Source organism: Meleagris gallopavo, chromosome Z (genome assembly GCF_905368555.1).
Source record: "Meleagris gallopavo chromosome Z, MGAL_WU_HG_1.1, whole genome shotgun sequence".
Classification (NCBI taxonomy): Eukaryota; Metazoa; Chordata; class Aves; order Galliformes; family Phasianidae; genus Meleagris; species Meleagris gallopavo.
In genome coordinates, this window is record NC_139435.1 from 19,727,002 (window position 1) to 19,746,967 (window position 19,966).

The window sequence follows — 19,966 nt, forward strand, 5'->3', positions numbered from 1 at the left end:
CTTTCGGGTGAATTTTGGCAGTTCAACGGGGCAGACAGTCTGAGGTGTTCAAGACATAAAATATCTGCAGAAAATGAAAGCATTGTGTTAATTCACCTGAATACCTTTTCATACTCCCTGTGTTGTCAACAACGTTATTTACAGGTTTATCCTTAGTGATTATCTTAAATGGAACAATGAGCCTATCAGGACTTCTAGTATAAGTTAGAGCTTTACCTTGACATGGATTCTTTGTTCTGGGCACTGTTCCACAAAGGGAAAGTTCTAGTTAGATTTTACAGTGCAAGTCAAGGTCCTGGTTCTGTGGAAATTGATGGTCTCTTAAGAAGCAAGCTGAGAATTTAAGTGTTTAAATTTCTTGTGGTCTCATAATTGTAGGAAGTTTTTAGGGAATTTGTAGGGTAATAAAGGTAAAAATTATTGATACAAGTAGTTAAGGAGAAATAGAAAGTAGTTTGGTTTTGCAGCACTGTTAAAGCAGAGACATACAAAGATGTATTGTATGTAGGGTATGAAACAGAAGATTACCTGTATGTTCTCTTTAGTTATTTCTACTAAGAGATTATTTAGTGGCTATTAGTTTTGAAAGTATGACCAGTTTTTTTGTTGTTGTTTTTTTGTTTGTTTGTTTTTGTGCTGTTCTTTTCTTTTTTTATCTATATGTTTTTAACCTGAAATCTTCAATTTTTTGCCTGTTTTCATTAAGGAGGACATACACTGTGAGGTCTTTGATCTTGTTTGTTTTTTTTTTATGTTAGGGTGATGCTTTTCTCAAAAATCAAAATTTCAGACCTGTTTCAGAATAAGGCTTGATTTGTGACTTTCTGAATATCACCCTGGCAAGTTTCTACCTTATTTTTTGTGTGAATGTTGGAATGATAAACTTTGCTTTTTAGTATTGAACAAAAGCAAATTCTCAAGCCTTTTCATAGAAATAATCTGTGCTTGGTTGTTTATTTAAGAAACTTAAATATAGAAATATTTTAACTGGGATCTGTATTGCAATAAGTTTACATAGGTTATAAATGAAAATTTTAATAGACAGAAAATCAGCTATGTTAACTGTCAGATATCACTGTTTTTGTATATGTTCCTCTTTAGTTCATTGTAATCCTTATTCTACAGTCATAATAAATGTAATGTCTGCCTTGTGTCAACCAGAGAGTAATGACTTTGTTTTTCTTTACATGGTGTAAGTATGTGTTTATATTTGAAATTAAGCAGTTGTCATTTCCAGTTTTTCTAATTGGTCTATTGTATGCTAAATAGATAATAAATACATGTATGTTGAGAAAAACTCAGTAGATAAAATATGTCTAGATGTTAGATGGGCAGTTGGACCAGCTGGTCTTAGAGGTTGTTGACAACCTTAATGATGTTATGAATTATAGAAATTAACTACCTGAAATATATCAGCTTTTCTTTAGGGGCAAAATTACTCAGAAAATAGTTTTCAATACTATGCATCTTGCTTGTTTCAGGTAACCTCATGGTTTTACCTGCTTGCTGCTGAAGTTGTATTTGCAGTTTGCTCTGTCTGCTGTGCTTCACACAAGGTAACCAATTTAATATCAAAATATTTTCTGTAATCCTTCAAATCTATTAAACATGCTTGTAGTTATAGACTTAATGCTTGCTTATACTGTGAAGAATTTTCTGAAAGTAACTTAGTTTAATCTCTCTGTACCTTGACAGTGCTTATGAGTGGGTGTAATGTTATCCTACACAATGTAGTCTAATGAAAAATTAGTACAGAGTGTTTAGATAATGTGCATGGAAATTACCTGTCTGTATTTGCTGTCTTTTATTCGTAAATGTTTTTCTTCTTTTTTTAAATGCTTTCAGACTTTCATGGATCTCAACAGTGCAAGCAGTATTGTTTTGCAAGTCTTGACCCAAGCTACTAGTCAAGATACTGCAGTGCTGAAGCCAGCTGAAGAACAACTGAAACAGTGGGAGACACAGCCAGGCTTTTACTCTGTTTTGTTGGTAAGATACACTGGAAAAAGTGTTGTTTCTTAAATTATCAGCAAGTTGAAGGTGGCTTTTTAGAACAGTGTTGGATAGTGACCTCTGGCTAAGGGTGGCATTGAGTTGTCATAGTCCAGCTTGCTGATGACCTTACACAAGCTGTGGTTGGCATTGTCCTCACTGTCTCTGAGGAGATTTGATTCCCAGGCACTTAGGTAAGGGAGAAAATAGAACTTCTAGCAGAATGAGTTGCTGAGTCTCTAGTGTTAAACCTGTTGTGAGATAATAGAAGATAATAGAAGGCCAAGAGGACCCTTGCTGAAGGAATTGCCTTTACCACCCTCATGAGGTAATAATATTTGTGTGTACCAAGGCAGTACCACCTTTGTTGTGGAGTTGATGTACATGGTGACAGTTTTCATACAATAAAAACTCCTTCATGCATTCAGTTTGATACTCAGGTAGTATTGATTTCCTTCTTGTCAGCAAAAGAGGGTTTTCTAGGGAGACTAGATGACTTGACTGGTAGTAAAGTTCCAAGAATAGGAAAGATGAGAATCTTATTTTACTGCTGTTGTTGATGAAACAGATCTGTAAATATGATGCAAGGTGATGAAGTACGTATTCTCGAAGAACCAGAGAATCTCTACTTCTTTGTTTAACTTCATTAAGGCACTCAGACTGTCTGGAAGAAAAAGTAGTTGGTACCTTCTTGATGGAGCAAGGGGTTAAGCAGGTGGTTGTAAATGGAGAATTGTTAAGACAGTCAATCCCTATGGGAAAGGTGAATGATGTAATTACTAATGTCAGTATCTCTTCTGGGATAAAGAGAATAGGGAAAACTATAGTGTGTGATGAAATATGTATCTTTGAATCTACAGTAGTAGATTCTATTGTACTATTTAGCAGTGATGTTACTATGCATTTTTATACTTCTTTTGAAGATGTTATATACCTCTTGATGAATAGAGATGGAAAGGCAGTTAGAACTGCTTGTTTGTTTTGTGTTGCCAGTTGTATGAGTTTCAGTTGTTTAGCTTTGTTCCTGTAATTTCTGTGGCAACATTGTGGCTACAACCCTTGATGTTTATCTAATGGTTGCTAGTTTTGAATCGATATCTTTGTTGGCTTGTGTTTGCTTTGTAGTGATGGAGCTTTGTGGCTTTTTTGTTGTTGTTTTGAGCATTATATCTAGAAAGTTTGAATTATTATAGAAATTGAATTTGAGAGAAGTGCAATTAAGATCTGAATTTATAGTGAAAATGCTTGACAAACATTTTCCTGAGCTCTTTGAAAGCTGTATTTACAGTTTCTTCAAACATGATATGCAGTTATAACACTCTACTGACCTGAGTCCCTATGGTTTTCATGTTTTTGTGGGCTTCTGAAGTGAACTGATTTAAGTGGAGTATAGAATAAAACCACTGACTTCATGTGTGTTTACTCACTCAGAGAAGGCAGTAAGGTCTCATGCCCTCAAGAAATATCTATCTGATACTGTCATCTTTTTCCTAAGGTGACAGTGGACACGGCAGAAAAGCTGCTGTCCACTGTGGTACCTGTTTTAAGTTTCCATGGCTTACCTTTATTTCAGCTCTTCCTGTTTAGTTAATTTTTAGAAGCACTGTATAGGAGAATTCCTGTATGCATTTATGTGCATTTGTGTGTACTTGTACATACATGTGTGTAGCAGTGTGTGTATGAATGAATGTGTATGTATGTATTTAGCAGCTGAAGCTAATGTTCAAATATAAAGCATAGGCAAATTGACAGTTGCTATCCTGTCAGTTCACTATTTTCTCGTTGATATTGGTAGTCAGGGAGGTTCTTGGCATGGGTCAAGAATAATGAGGAAATCTCCTCAAGGACCTTGGAAGTCTGCACAATGCAGAGTAATTTCTTACTTCAGTCAGAATCTGTCTGTTTTGTTGAAATAATTTTGTTGTAATAATTCATTGGTGCTGGTAATTACCCTGTAATTCCCTGCTCTACCTGATGAGATTAGAATTTTATTTACATTCTTCATTAGACTTATATTTTTCAAATTAAATTTTAAGGCTGAGCATTTTTGTAAGCTCTTAAAATTAGTTTTAACATATTATTTTACTTGTCTGTCAAATGCTGATTGATGCAATTTGTTTCTATACGCTCTTATACACAGAAGGGTGTGTTTATACATGTGCCAGTGCATGTTTTTATACAGCTTCTTTTCTTTCTGTGGCATATTGGATCACTTTTAACTTTTTTTCTCTTTTTTTTTTTTAAAAACAGAACATTTTTACAAATCATGCCCTGGATGTGAATGTCAGATGGTTAGCTGTGTTGTATTTTAAAAATGGAATTGATCGCTACTGGAGACGAGTTGCACCACAGTAAGTTCTGACTCCCTTCCACTTAACCTACAGTAGGTTTTGGTACACTTCCCCAACTGATAATCAGCTAACTCCTTTGTAGATAGCAGCTTCTTTGGAGTTGATGTTGAAGTTAAAACTTTACAATCTTGGGGCTCTGTCTGCTCACATATTATTTTTCACAACTTTCTTCATGTTTTGCTTTAAAAAACTGAGCTACAAGTGTGTTTTGTAGTCACCAAGTTTTGAAATAACGTTATGAGGTTTATAATTATTATCTAGGTTTTCTGATACTGGCAGATATGGTAGGTGTGAAGACTCCTGGAAAGGTTACCTGTGCGAATTTCATGTAATTCAGAATTCTCATTGAATTATATGCATGGGAAAGAGGCAGTAGCTAACACAATAGGAAATTCTGATCTTCCTTTTCTTCTCCTGTTGTATCTGTTCTGATAATACATGACAAAAAGCTCTCCAAAGAAGTTACAAGTGTAGTCGGTATTAAGCACTGAATATTTTACTTGAAAGTTACAGTGTCATTATAATTTGTTGCAAATACAGAATTGTGTAATTCATAGAATCACTGAATGGCTTGGTTTAAAAACCATGTATTTTCAACCACCTACTATGGGCAGGTTGGCAGCCACCATATCAAGCTGCCCAGGGCCTTATCCAACCTGGCCTTGAATGCTTCCAGGATGGGGCCCCTAGCCTTCTCTGGCAGCCTGTGCCAAGGCCTCACTGCCTTCTGACAGATAACCTATTCATATAACCTACTAATGTAGCTTTAATTCATTTGTAAATCAGAGCTAAAGTTTCTTTTAAAGCAGTAATTCTTGAATACTTACACGCATGTGGAGAACATTCCATCTCCAGGAACAGTTACAGTATATTAAATGCCTTTCTTTCACTGTGTTCAAGTTTTCCTTGAGTCTAGCAGGACTAACTTTACCCTATTTCTGCTGAGTGATTGTGGCTTTACAACTGCTGTTTCTACGTGGTGGGAAGATACATATTATATTGAAATCATTAATTATTTGGAAAGTAGAATAGTTGAGTGTTTCGTTCTAATAAAATTCATAGTTACAGAATTAGACAATACATAGTTACAGAATTAGACAAAAGTCATAACAACTTCTTTAAAGAGAAAATGATCCTTCTGAAATATATTGCTTTCTGCACATGTTTGCCTTTGCTGTCCGTCACACTCAAGCTACTTATTCTTTGCCTGTGTTAGACTTAAAGCAGCATTTTTCAACAAGTAGTTTTAGAGATAGGCCTTTGAATGTTCTTTATCCTGTTTTCTCAGGCAACTTTCTCTGAGTAGATTCTAGGTTTGTGATAGCCTGTTTTCAGGCACTATGTGATCTATCTTTTGGAAGCGTTATCTGATTATAGTCTTATTTTATAATTTTGTACATTCTTGGTTTTTTCAAAAATAACTTCTCTTGAGTCTCGGTACTATCAATTTCTTTTCCTGAAAATATTGTTGATTTCACGTCTAACTTATTACTATGAATTCCCATCTTTTGTGGACTTTGTTCTTTAATTTGATAACTATATTAGCAACCTTCATTATATCTTTCATCGTATTTTCATTTGAATGCTAATTTCAAATAGTGTCAGATTTAGACTTCTAGTTTATGAACTAATACATCCTAAAAATATGTATAAATAAACAAAAGCTCCAGAGGAACTTTTTAAATCTGTGGGTAAGCATTTTCCCATGCTACAAACACAGAAAAATATGAAAAAGCTTAAAAACTGCAAATTGTGGAAGACTACAACTTCAAGAATTTTGAGGCTTAGCGATTTTTCCTCTGGTGTAATTTAGCACAGAGGTAAGATTACTTATTAAATAATAAGCACTCTTCATAACTTCTAGTTTGTCTGGAGTTGTAGGCATTTATTGCATTTTATTAAAGGAAAATGGAGAGGCTGTTTCCTGTGGTTATGCCTGTGAACTCCGCGGTGTGTAAATAAGTAGCTGGAATTCTAGGTGTCCAGCAGATGTCAGTGTTGGACTATCTGGATGGTAAATTCTCCGGAACTCCTCTGAGCGGTTGGAGACTTGTTGTATATGTATGTCGCAAAAACACTATACCGCTTGGATCCTGATTGAAATCTTAAATTCTTTAACTTTCTGTCCACTTTGTTTATCATAAACTTTTGTATTTAAGGGGTTTCTTCTTTTGCTTTGCTTGTAAATGTCAAAGTAACTTATAATATTTTTACTTGTAGTAATGAATTGTAGGTTTACGGGTTTTGAAATGTCCATTTAGTATGCTTGACACAAAAGACAGTTCAGGCAAGGGCTCTCATGAGCTCACAAAATAAAGGAAATCATAAAGTTGAACAATTAAACACTTTCTTTGTTTGCTATTCTTCAAAGCGACAGATCTCTGCAATCACTGAAATGTGCAGGCTGTAATTAATTGAGATTAGATTTCTTAGGTACATCAATAGTACCTTTCATGTTGTAGAAACCATTCAGATTATGCCTTTGTATCTGGAAATTTTATGCTGCATTTGTGTATTTACAAACACAACAACAAAAATACAGGCACAGTGGAAATTCTTCTTCTGTCAGTAAATGAAAGTGCTTGAATCACAATTATTACAGTAATAATTGTACACTAAATCCTTAATTACAGTCAGTTTTTACTTTGTATAGTTTTTCTTGTCTCAATATGGCTGCATCTAATCTGTACGTGAACTTTCTTTTTTGCCAGTTGGGTTTATGTAGGTCACGGTAAAACCTAATGCCAAAAGACCTTGTAATACTTGAGCGTTTCACTTTTTCTATCCTTGAGATAGTTGAAAAGCAAGGGATGACCTCTTCATAATTCACATTTGCACGCCATTTTCTTGAAATATATATTTCAGTTTGATAATCTTCACCCAGTCACTACAATGCACAAATTGTAGTAATTGTCTAAGAGTAGTGACAACTCTAAGTAAGGATTACTGAGTTTTGTTGGAAATGAAATTATATTCTAATAAATGTATCCTGACAGTGCTCTTTCTGAAGAAGAAAAAACAACGTTGCGTGCTGGACTTATTGCCAACTTTAATGAACCAGTGAATCAGGTCAGTGATGAGTAACTGATTAATACTTGAATTGGTTTTCTTTCTTTACAAAATATTTTAAAATAATAATAAAATTTACAAGTTTCAATTTATATGTTGCCTTTTGTACACATCTTTATGTTGAAGTGAGATCCTGTCTCATAATATAAAGAACACTGAATTATGATATGTCTTTCGTTGTTGTTGCTTAGTTTTGGTTTTTGTTCTTCTGTTGCTGGTTGCAGTGACAGTTTGTTACCCTTTGATGTTTATACAGACACGTGGGGAATGGATGTAACCCAAAAATGACTTTCTCCACTCCCCCTCCTCAGTGACTTTCTTTTTCAGATTTGTCTGTACACTGATCTGTCGCTCAGTATAGGAAGGATGGTGGCAGTGGTGTAGCAGGAATGAACTGTTGAGAATGCTGCAGCATAGACCCACCTAAGCAGTATTGCTGCCCTGTGTCTAATCACTGCTTAAATGAACTTACATAAACATAATAAAGATTTAGTAGGATACTGTCTAGTCATATATAATTTAAAGTGCTGTTTTGTTTAAGCTGCTGTTTTGATTAGAATAAGGAGTTGAGTTTTGGGCCATTAATGTTAGCTCTAAGTATTCATATGCTAGATTAATCAGCCTTCCTTCTGCTAAAGGATTCTTGCTTATACAAATATGAGATTCTGGAAGGAATTATTAGCTAATATTTTAAGCTAGTTCCTAAAGAACTTTGATCTCTTTAGTAATCTTTATGCAAAATATAAACATTACTGCCAGTTTAGCATTTTACTTAATATTTAATCAGAAAGTTGAAGGAATTGTTTTTCTGTGCACTTTAAAATAGCTTCAGGAAAAAAAAAAAAAAGATGCAAAAACTTGATAAGTCCATAGCTTTTTTTAAATTCAAGTTTTATTTGGCTGTTAAATTCTGCAGTGTTTGTCTCCTGAATGATCTTTGACTTTATGGTACCTATGTATTGTTTTGATTGTTTTTTGTGGTTTTTGTTTGTTTGTTTGTTTTCAGATAGCAACTCAGATCTCTGTACTGATAGCTAAAGTTGCCAGGGTGGACTGCCCAAGGCAATGGCCGGAACTTATACCTACACTTCTAGAATCTGTGAAAGTCCAAGATGATCTTCGACAGCACAGAGCATTACTTACATTTTATCATGTTACGAAGACCCTGGCATCCAAGCGACTTGCTGCAGACAGGAAACTTTTCTATGATGTAAGTAACATGATACAGTATTGCACAGCATAAGCAAACAGTTTGTCTTATATGCTTGTCACTTCCCTCTGGTTAGCTGAAAATGAAATAATGGCAATTATGTGGACTTTTACATCTGCCCTTGAAACAAATGTGCTTACTTTGGGTGTATGTACAATATGAAGTGCTTGAAAGTCAATTTCTGTGTGAAATAAAGGTATTTCAAACTTTTATTCAACTTTTTATCTAATTTGAGTGTTTTTATTACATTTTGTATTAAGAAGCAGAGTTTAATCTGTGTAAATCAAGTGTTTGTTAACATATTGTAAAGCAGATCTTACAATATATAAAATAGCATTGTTTTTGGAAGAGTGTTCTGTATCCATATCTCAATGGTCTTTAAGAAATGCTGGATTTTAGATTCCGTTACCACAGTATTTTTTCCTTTATTGTCCATTGAAATGTGATTGTGATGATTTGGCTTTCATCACATCAACTTCTTTCTCCAGGTTAATTGGAAAATAGGATTTGAATGAAAACGCCAAATCTTGTCTCATGGAGTTTGCCTTTTCCATTGTAAGAGTCTGCTGTTTAGAATGCAGATTTGTCTTTGGCTGTGTTTGCAGTCCAATCTGTAGTTAGCCAGTGATATGATATAATTAACTGGATGTAGCAAATTAAACATCAGTTTTACTGTGTTGTACACAATGGAGGAAAAAAAAAACAAACCACCTTAATCTGAACTGTGTACGTCCACAGCTTTATGAACTTCAGGTGGAAAAAGAAAATTTTTTAAGCATGTGATACTATGATATTATTGATATTTAAGGTTTTTTAAAATTTCTTTTAGAAACAGCAGACTTTGAGGTTTGCTTCTTCTGCCTCCTGGTAAAGGGAATTCACATCTCTTAAGTGGCATGTGACTTCTCTTGGACAGCGGAGCTTTTCTCATAACAAATAACAGAGTTTTTAAGCATTTTTCCAATTTTTTAGTGACTGCACTTCAGAATATGTGTAGTAGAAAGAAAACAGTGCTTTTCATCCTAATTCTTACTTTCAAATATTCATAATCTTGAGAGGGCATTTTACCTTTCTAATATTTCTCTGAACTTTTAAAGAAAAATAACAAAATTGTCACATTTTGCTTATTGTTTTGTTGAGGTTGTTTTTTTTTGTTTTTTTGTTTTTTTGTCCTAGGAAAGGAACAGGCTTTCAAAGACTATCTTACTTCTAGTACTGCTAGTTTGGGTATTTTTGACAATTCTTCACACATATTTTATTTTCTGTTTCAAATTTCTTGAACCCCTTAAACTTCAGAAGTAGAGGAGGAGTGATGATGTTAACAGAGCTCTTGTATTTGTGATCATGTCTTCTTTGATGAGTTTGTTCAATAGCTGAAACCATATGATAATTTTCTTCTATGCAACAATTTTTTTTTTAATTTCTAAAAAGCAGTCTTCAGTGAACATAACATGTACTGTTTGCCACATCTGATCTTTTGTATTTTGAGAACAGTATGGAACAGTAGTACATGAAGAGCTGAAGTAGTCAAAGCTGCAGTATTATTTCCTAAAGACACATCAGCAATATCATTCCTTACAATTTATTTTTTTTGCTTTAAAAATATTTATATTTTCTACCCGCTATTATGATTCTTTGTAAAACAAAACAAAACAAAAAAAATTGTAGAAACAGCAGCTTGATGCTATATATTTGAATAAACTAACAGGAAATAAATTTGATACCAGATACTCCTATGCTTGCCCAGAAATTACTTTTTTTTTTAATAATGGAAGTGCGGAGTTCTGCACAACTTCTATCTTACTTCTTTGATGCTTTTAGAGATTGACAACTATTTGAAGTATGGTCCAGAATAGATTCAATATGAATCTTCATGGTCATTGGTAGCCTATGAGATCTAACACTGAACAAGTCTTCCATCTTTGATTTTACCATTACTTTTCATCTTGAGCATTTTTCACGTATGATAATACTTGATGTTTGTTCTTCTTTCTTTACTACCACCATCAATCTTTACCTACATCATTGACTAAGGAAATTTAAGGCAGTCCAGCTCTGTGACTAGAACTTCCCCTTTACTGCAATATGTAATTTGCTTTATTGCAATATCTAATTGTTATTTAAATGATTTCAAATTTTAAAAAAAATGTGATGGGTCCTCCTACTGGGTAGTGCAGGTATCTGTGGTTCTCTTTCCCTAGTTATTGTTAATAAAGCAGTTATTGTTTTAAATACTGTCAGTCACGCTATATTTTAAATTTTATGAGGTGAGGTGAAGTCAGAGTTCGTAGCTATCATAAAAATTAGTTTGTGGAGGCATCATTCAATACAATTTGATTAGATACATACATGTTACTCCTACCTGTATTCCCAGAGTAAGCTGATTCAGATGTTAGCTATGCTGTGAGACAAATTGCTTAAATCTAGTGAGAGGAGACAATCAGGAGAGCTTTGAGTTTTTGAAGCCTATTCTATAGCTAGAATCAGTGAAAATCAAGTAAGAAAGGGGGCTTATATAGTTGAAGTGGTATAGTTGAAGTGGTAGAGTCACAGAATAGGTAGCCTGGGAAGCAGCTGAATCTGTTGTAACATATTTGAGATAAGTTTTTTCCAAAGAAGTTTGGAAAATATCTTCTGTACAACTCGGTGCAACAAAGCAGTGAGTGAAACGCTTTCGTCTGTATTATACAAGAAGGTAGAGTAAGTAATTTAAGACTAAACTGGCCTTTAAAAAATTACAAATTTATCATAGTAGTCAGATTTGGGAAATTTAATACATTGTTGATCTTTCTTTTCCAGCTTGCATCTGGAATCTATAGCTTTGCATGTTCCTTGTGGAATCATCATACAGACACATTCCTACAACAGGCTTGCACAGGGAATGAAGCTGCTGCCTCAAATTCATTAGAAAGAACTTTGTTGTCATTGAAAGGTAATAATATCAAATTGTGTTAAATATGTTACAATTCTCTTCTTCAAATGATCAAGACTTCTCTGGTAAAGAGTCTTAACAAGAAGTAACAAGTCCATGCCTATTGAGAAAACAGGCCTCTTTTGGCATGCCTTTAGCAAGGCAGGTGAGGATGGTGCATTGGAAAAAGAACAAAATACCTTTGTTCCCCTGTATGCACTGTTCTGACATACTTGTGGGAGGAAGTCAAAGTTTAGGAGATGAGAAAGTGGGGGGGGGCATGACAAGAAGCGTTTTTGTGTGTGTTATAATGCAAGTTTGCATCTGTCTGTCTTATTTTAAACACATACCTGAGGAAACTGATCAATAAGTTTATGTTAAGTTCATCTTATGATCAGTGAAGAGATATAGCCATATCAGTCAGTTTAGATTTTTAGATCAGTTTAGACTGATGCTCAAGAATTTATCAGTGAAATGAATGTGTGTTTGTACTGTACTGTGTCACACTGAGGAAATAAAAATATTTGTGTGCATACCTGCAATGTGGTTGATAACAGTTTTTAGACATTTCAGAAGTTGTGGCATAGGGCTGCTTTGGGTTTCTGGCAGTAAAAAGCCTGAAAAAATTAATAAGGTGGTATATGGGCCGTATCTGACTTGTTCCTGTTATAAAACCGGCTCCTTAATAGGTGAATATGTAAAACTTTTGCAGAATTCTTTTTGATGATTCAGTAACTTAGTGTTTTCTTAATTAGTTTTCACATCATATATTGAATTTTAAAATAATTCAATAAGATTATCATCGTGATATGTATGGTAGGACCATCTGAAAACCTAAAATTAATCTTTTATTTGGAGAATTGGAAGAAATGCACAGCAACTAGGCATGTTATGAAATCTCTTGGAGCAAGGGCTGAGAAATTTCTACCCGGTTACTTCTTTTTTCCTAGTGCTTCGTAAACTAACAGTCCATGGATTTGTAGAACCTCATCGAAGTGTAGAGGTGATGGTAAGGAACATTCATCTGTTTCTATACTTACATTAGAAATCTTCAGTTACTGTTTCAGCTCTTAGAGCGCGTTTAAAGTTATTTTAAGCATGCCTGTGCAGCCTTCTGGCTGCCTGGGCTGTGCTGAGCAAACAGAAATTGTCTTGGGATGCATAACACCAGGTTTGCTCTGAAAGTAATGCCTCCTATTTATTTGCATGGAAATTACAACAGGTAGAATACAGTAACACTATTTGGTAGAGCAAAATCTCAGCTGTAAAACGTTAGTTTTCAATCTTGTCATCTCTATCAGCTATGCATTGTTTCCTGTGATGAACAAGAACTTACATGGTGTGCTTGTAACAGTCTGCACCAGTGAAGGTGACCCACTCTTGCTGCTGCTGCTGAAACACACCACCCAGTGCCTCACTGTGCTCACGTCCACTGTGTAGTCTCAATCAGTGTTCAGTAAGTGTCAGTGAATGTCAGTGGCTGCCATTTTTTCCACTTGATGGAATCCAGTGACACACTTCTTTTTCTTCTACACTTACACACCAGACACCATTTTGTTGGACTGCCCCTCTGCTGCCATCTGTTTCATAGCTTCAGATTATAATGGAATATTGGCAGGAAGGTTCATCCTCAACTGTCATACCACCAGCATCCACCTTCTATATCCTGGGCCAGTATAACAAAATAGCAGGCATTACTTTCGAGCAGCCATCCTATAATATCAGTCATGTGTATTAGTAACAAAATTTATCTTAATCTTTAATACTTTTTATTAAAACAAAAAATGCACAACAGAAACCCAGAACTAGTGGGACTCGTGGCCTTGTTCTTGTGAAATTAACGCATCAGTCACTGGTTTGGCAGTGGCTGCACTTCTTAGTGAGTTCTCAAGGTATTTGTCAGAGATTTTTGGTAAAATGTTACTCCTGTACTTCAACCTTGAAAATGGTTGTTCACAAGTGAATGTGCTGCCGAAAAGTGATGATATGAGTAAGGCTGACTGTGAAGTGAGGAATGTTTTTTTTGTTGTTTTTTTTTTTTTTTTCCCTGTAAGAGTGGGCTTATGAAAGGAGAGAGAGACAGTCAGATTTTTGAGGTGAATGTCTGGTTACAATCTTGTACGCTCCATTTGAAAATACCCAGTTTGTGTATTTATGTCGTCTGAAAATAGTTGCAAATTGCCAAAAAAAAAGTTGTTTTTTTTTTTTTTTTTTTTTACATTCTTGAAATCTGTTCCTTTAAATTCCTTTATCAAAACAGAAAATGCAGCCGCGTATTTTTTTGCTGCTCACAGGACTGTGTTCAGCCAGTGAATTGAAATGCACACATTGATTTGCTATAACTTGAGCTAGCACTGCACTGCGCACTCCCCATGTTCTGGCTGCAGCTCATACAGCACTCATTATATGCCGCTGTTTGGCTGCTGGGGAGTAGTGTGGGTATGTGCCTGGGGCTGGGCCAGTCAGTGGGGGGACCTGATGTGGGGGGGAGAGGCTGGGCTGCAGTGCCAGCTGGGCCAGGCTGTGGTGGCTCAGGGGTTGGGCATGTCTGGTTTAAAGAATGTTCTCACTTGATGATGAATGTAATGTCATATTTGTCCATGATTGGTATTTTCTGCTTACAAGATGAATGCCTGTGGTATGCAGCCCATCTATGGAAAGGGAAAAAAAAAAAAAAAAAAGAGAGAGAGAAGAAACCCAAACTTCTCCCTTATCCACAAACTCTTTCTGCATTGCTGAAAGACTGGAGTTGAGGGCAGTTGTATGCATCCAATTAGATGCTGTATTCAAGAGGAAAGATTGTAAAACATAGATCTGTAGTTTTGCATACACATTTTTGCTGCTTATGTGGTACTAGCAAGGTCAGTTTAGATGCAGTTTGATAGCTACCTAATTATGTGTTTCATGGGGAAATTACTTGTCCACTGTAATTAATTACTTAATTAAAAGTGATCAGAGATGTCTGAGCTGGTAACATGTCTGAACTGACTTCAGTTTTACTAACTTTCTTCTCATACTATACTACAAAATAAGCTTAATCTTTAATCATATGTTTTTATATTTTTCAGGGTTTCCTACATGCACTGTTTGAACGGCTAAAACAGTTTCTGGAGTGCAGTAAGTGTCTTAATGTTTGTGCCTCTATTAGTTAAGTACTGGAATATGGATATAAGAGTAGTGCAGTTATATCAAAAACATATTTTTGTAACTGCTGATCTAATACTTTAAATGGTTCTGAAATGACACTGGAAAGATGTCAGTATAAATTTTGCTCTAGTTCTACCAAAACTATACCCGTTGTAATGCCTATTTTGGAGAGAAAAAAGAAAGTATTGTAAGTGATGGAATGACAAGATATAAATGTTAAAATGCACAGATGCTGCTAAAATTCGGGTAATCTTGAATTCTCTTGTTGTTTGGGAGAGTTTTATACTTTTCATATTTCCTGGCATCTGCCATGTATTTTGGCAATTAGCACATGGGAAATAATGACCACGTTTAGCAATGTGCACTTTATACCTGACAGAGCAGACAACCCAGGTTAACACAGTCAACAGAAGCATAAGCATAGCTGGCTAGTGTTACTTCTTCTGTCAGGAAATTACCAGATGCATGAAGTTGTGGTTTAAGCTAGCAGCATTCAGCACCATTCATCCACAGTGTAAGCTTTTAATTCATGTGAAACTTGTTAGTACATTCTTTTAGGATTCAGCAAATTTATTTTCAGAGATTGAATACAAATAGGTTTTTTTATTCAAATGAAAGTACTTGGCTCAGGAACCTGTACTTAGTTAAGAGGTGCTGGTATGAATTCTGAGCTTTGTTTCTAGGAAAGCTTATGGAAACTGCCACTGTGTTTGATGCCAGAGTAAAATTTCTGTTCGTTCTTCTAAAATAGAAGTGTTTTTGCATTCAGCTATTTGCTTGTTCTGCTGTACGATAGTCATATTCTTTCTGGCCCTTTGATTTTTGGCTAGTCTCCAGTATTAAACGACTTTAAGGCCACCCCATCCTGAAGGTTGATGATTGTCGTAGTTCCTTAGATCGTATTCAAGTGTCCAAAGTAAACTGAAGTTTATTATTTCCACTTCCTTATCAGTAAACTGCTTTGCAAAAGCAAGCAGAACTATCCAAATTAAATTAGAGTTTATTATATCTCCTTTTTTTGCTTGTGTGCCCTCTGAATGGCTCTTTACTATTTTTTATAAAAGCTGTGTCTTCTGTGTATATGTGCAAAACTAATAAGGATATAGTATATTCTTTGTATTCTTGTATTCTTTGACATTTTAATCTTTTGTATGTTTTTTTTACTCCTTGTCTGTGCTAGCATTTTGCTTGTATTTTATTTTATCTTTGAGCTTTTACTGTGAACTATGTTTTGTTCATATCAGTTACAGTGAATTTCACTGCAACTGAGAGAAATGATTAAATAACTCTTTTTTTCATACTCATGACTTTCAATTTATAACTTTGAGTTTATTCCTCTATAGACTTTTCTCTGGCTTCTATAATCCCTGAACTACAAATAAAACAAGTTGTTCTCCATTATTAATATCTTGAAATGTAGTTACCCAGAAATAAATGAGCCTGAAAAAATGATTGTTGTTAAATATCTGATTTATCAGGTAGAAATATACGGACAGGAAATGTATGCAGAGATCGTCTAGAGAAGACTATAATTCTGTTCACCAAAGTGGTAAGTAAATTTTCTGATTGCTGGATGGTTTTCAGTAGTAGAAGTCCCTTTCCAGTTATGTCTGTTTCTTAAAACCAGTAGGTCACTGATCTCTTAAAGAAAGGGAGGGTACTGCAAATTCTTTGTTATAAAGCACCCTTCCCTTTATTTTTTTCAGAAATGTATCTGCAAGTCTTGAATCTGTTGTATTTAATGAATGGGTTTTAAATGTGTCAGATATTTTTTATAAACTGCGTTGCTCCCAAGCTGGTCTAGTTGATAACAAGTATTGTTTTTCTTAAACAAAATGATCATCTTGAATATGAAACAAGAATTTCATGGAGAAATTAACTCTTCATTAACCATAAATATTGATCTGTACTAATTTAGATTTTCTATAATTTCATATAAATAAGCGAGAAAAACCCACCTTGTCTTTTGGTAGTGTATGAAACATTTATTATGGAACTTGCAAAAAAGTCATTTGATTTATCTTTTTGCTCCTCTACTTGCTTAATTTCAGCTTTTGGACTTCCTGGATCAACATCCTTTTTCGTTTACACCTTTAATTCAGAGGTCATTGGAGTTTGCTGTGAGCTATGTTTTCACAGAGGCTGGTGAAGGAGTTGTATTTGAGCGCTTTATTGTACAGTGTATGAATCTCATCAAGATGATTGTAAAAAACTATGCTTACAAACCATCCAAATATATTGAAGGTATTCCTGCTATTTGCAAAAACCATTTTTTATCTTGAATATTTTGCTGGTAGTTGCCAGCTCTTAATTTCCTTTGAGGCATTCTTTTGAAGGATATGATGCTTCAGTACTTAGCAGTTAGTGCTTCTGTCTCTGTATTGGTAATTTGTATTTTGATAGTTGAAGTACATGGGCATCGACTTGCAGAAGTCATTTCAAATTACGAGGAATGCTAACGTCTTTCCTTTAATTGTCTTAGTTTTTACGGAATTCATTTTTAAAAGTATGAAGGCATGGAATTTGGCAATTTTCATCAAATAGTTTAATGTATCTTTAACTTGAAAAAGTTTAATGAAATTATTTGGTGTTGCATTTAACTAATACTGAAACTCTGAAATACAGGAACACATTGAATTTATGGGGTGCAGGGGAAAACAAAAGTTTGTGTTCTGTTTCTGTAGGACTGTCACACCTTGGCTCTACATACATACCTTTGTAAATTGATAATGAAAAATAGTTCTCTATTCAATAGCATTGAACAATATTCTTATTTTTTAAAAATTTCATATAGTTTGACATTTGCCCAAAATTAAAAAGCATTTAGCATTCTCTTTCTAATTGTAGAAGGTTTCATGAGAGTTGTATTGTCAGAAGGACGATGCATGCCAAACATCAAAATGTCGATGTATTTAACTACTTGTGTACTTCAGTATTATTCCGTAATTCACACAAGTGTTCTAAAATCCAGTTTCTGCAAGTAGAAATTTCTGTTAATAATCCAAGTTGCATTTGAATTTTTGAAATAGAAGTGTAGTCACTTGAGGCAAAAAGAACATAGTATATTCTAATAAAAGCTGTAGCACTTGACATTTTGACAACTCTGTGATTTAAAAAAAAAATACAATACAAAAAAATCATTTGTCTTAAGTTCTGACTGACATATAGTGTATATGCTGGTTGTATAGTATGCAATATTTTTACTGCTACTTTCTGTAACTGTGTTGGCTGTGCTGCATGCAGTATTTGTATTTATTGCTACTTGCTATAAGCAGAATTAACTCCTTACCAAAAAATATACACTAAAGAAAAAAGCAACAAAAAAAAGCACAAAATACCCCCCAAAAAACACCACTGTAGATTTTTAAGATTATATTTGGATATGCTTTCTAAATAGCTATAAATGAAACTATTTTAAATCTGTGTGTCTTAATTGATTTCTTCAGTAGTGCTATATGTGAAAGAATAATACTAAAGCAACAGCAAAACTGTTTATCTTAGAAGTAGTAGCCGAAAAGCGTTGTAACGCTATTCAGTCTGATAGTTCTGCTTGAGAACTCTTTAAATGAATTTAGGCTTTTAACTTGCTATGAAAGAAAACCACATCAAAAACCTGTTAATGAAGGTCTGCCATGAAAATAGCCTTTTTTTAAAATCAGAATTTCTTATCTGTTATTTTCTTTCTAGTACTGTTTGATCAGTAAGCCATTTAATTGTAATCTGGAGTTTTATACATTTCATTTCAGATAGCAGTCCTGAAACTCTTGAAGCACATAAGATAAAGACTGCGTTTTTCACATATCCAACACTAATGGAGATATGTAGGAGACTAGTCACTCACTATTTTCTGCTGACAGAGGAAGAATTAACAATGTGGGAAGAAGACCCAGAAGGCTTCAGTAAGAAACATGTCGTGTTGTTGGCTGTAGTTTATTTGGATACTGGTGTAAGAGTTTCATATGCACATTGCCTCTGGAAATTACCTCCTAGAATATTTGCTAGGGTTTTTTTTTGTTTTGTTTTGTGTTTTTTTTTTTTTTTTTTTTGCTGTCTTATATAAACAAATGCTTCATCTGCAATGTTTCCATAACATGAGATTTCTCAGTTGTTGGTGACATATTAGACATTTACATATCTAAATACTAAACTTTAATTGAACCACAATTGAATTGAAATAACGCTTTCTTCTTTTCTTTGTGAAATAATAGCTGTGGAAGAGACAGGAGGAGATTCTTGGAAGTACAGTCTCAGAGTGAGTGTTTCAATTTGAAATAAAACATTCGACATCTATGCGTGCACTTTTACCTATGAGAGATGATACTTGGTGGACAGATAAGCTCATACTTCAAATGAAATTTGAATTTTTTTTTTAATTAGTGTAAATTAACTTCGTGTGCTTACCAGTATTGAAACATTCTAAAATGTACTGGAAACTATGGACTTTTTTCCCATTTTTGAACATGGAATTTGCTTCAGCATTTGCATTGTGCACTATGTGGTGGTTATTAAATCCAGTAGAAGTTTTCTCTTCTTTAAACTGGCTTTGTCGGATGTGATGAATGAAGAATGTTTCAGATGCATCTGTATCTTTTCTTTCAGATTCTAGTGTGCTTTTGGAGTGAATCTCTGTTATCTGTGCTATGCTTTGCTTTGCAAAGAGAACTCAGCTTGTTTGCTGGGTTACTTTCAGATTAAAACTAGAAAAAAGAGCCCTGCACATCTAGTGTCTTCCAAAATGCAAGTATGCAATCATATCAATTGACTGGACCAGAATTAATTAAAAAAAAAAAAAAAAAAAAAAACAAACTAGTGAAAAACTGAAATATCTACAGTTGTTGGCTTTTCAATTTTTGCTGTTTCACTCCACCAATCCACTCTTGTACCACAGAGCTTGCTAATATAGACACTTTCATCAAAATCTTATATACTGTATAATATGAAATGGTATTTCATATAAAACTGATTTTCCTGAGGTATATTACATTTTAAATTATGACCTTTGGTGTAAGATATTTACCTAATTTAGCCTAAAATACATTTTAATTGCCCTCATTTGATTCTGAAACAGATTCTTTCAATTTTTCAGCCATGTACGGAAGTTCTTTTTATTGATATTTTCCATGAATATAATCAGACTCTTACTCCTGTACTTTTAGAAATGGTTCACAGTCTGCAAGGTAAGTTGTTTAAAACATACAGGAACAAAAAATGTAGCATTGTTTGCCTTTTATAAACAGTTTATGAACTGAAATGTCTGTGAAATGTGAAATAGTTTTACCTTCTGAT

General features: G+C 34.3%; 1 protein-coding gene across 5 annotated transcripts in view; it reads left to right on the forward strand.

Annotated features, from left to right (window-relative positions):
- Positions 1 to 19,966, forward strand: part of IPO11 (importin 11) — a 74,983-nt gene that overhangs the window by 5,527 nt on the left and 49,490 nt on the right. For all 5 annotated transcript variants that reach the window (XR_014880611.1, XR_014880612.1, XM_085213970.1 and 2 more), the window contains 13 exons: positions 1,482 to 1,556; positions 1,846 to 1,989; positions 4,243 to 4,343; positions 7,340 to 7,412; positions 8,419 to 8,622; positions 11,422 to 11,554; positions 12,484 to 12,542; positions 14,602 to 14,650; positions 16,159 to 16,229; positions 16,732 to 16,924; positions 18,427 to 18,579; positions 18,889 to 18,932; positions 19,767 to 19,857. Coding sequence is in view for 3 of the 5 variants with exons in the window: in XM_085213971.1 (XP_085070097.1) it covers positions 1,482 to 1,556; positions 1,846 to 1,989; positions 4,243 to 4,343; positions 7,340 to 7,412; positions 8,419 to 8,622; positions 11,422 to 11,554; positions 12,484 to 12,542; positions 14,602 to 14,650; positions 16,159 to 16,229; positions 16,732 to 16,924; positions 18,427 to 18,579; positions 18,889 to 18,932; positions 19,767 to 19,857 (1,390 nt within the window). In the remaining 2 variants the exon portion in view is untranslated. The remainder of the gene's footprint in view (positions 1 to 1,481; positions 1,557 to 1,845; positions 1,990 to 4,242; positions 4,344 to 7,339; positions 7,413 to 8,418; positions 8,623 to 11,421; positions 11,555 to 12,483; positions 12,543 to 14,601; positions 14,651 to 16,158; positions 16,230 to 16,731; positions 16,925 to 18,426; positions 18,580 to 18,888; positions 18,933 to 19,766; positions 19,858 to 19,966) is intronic.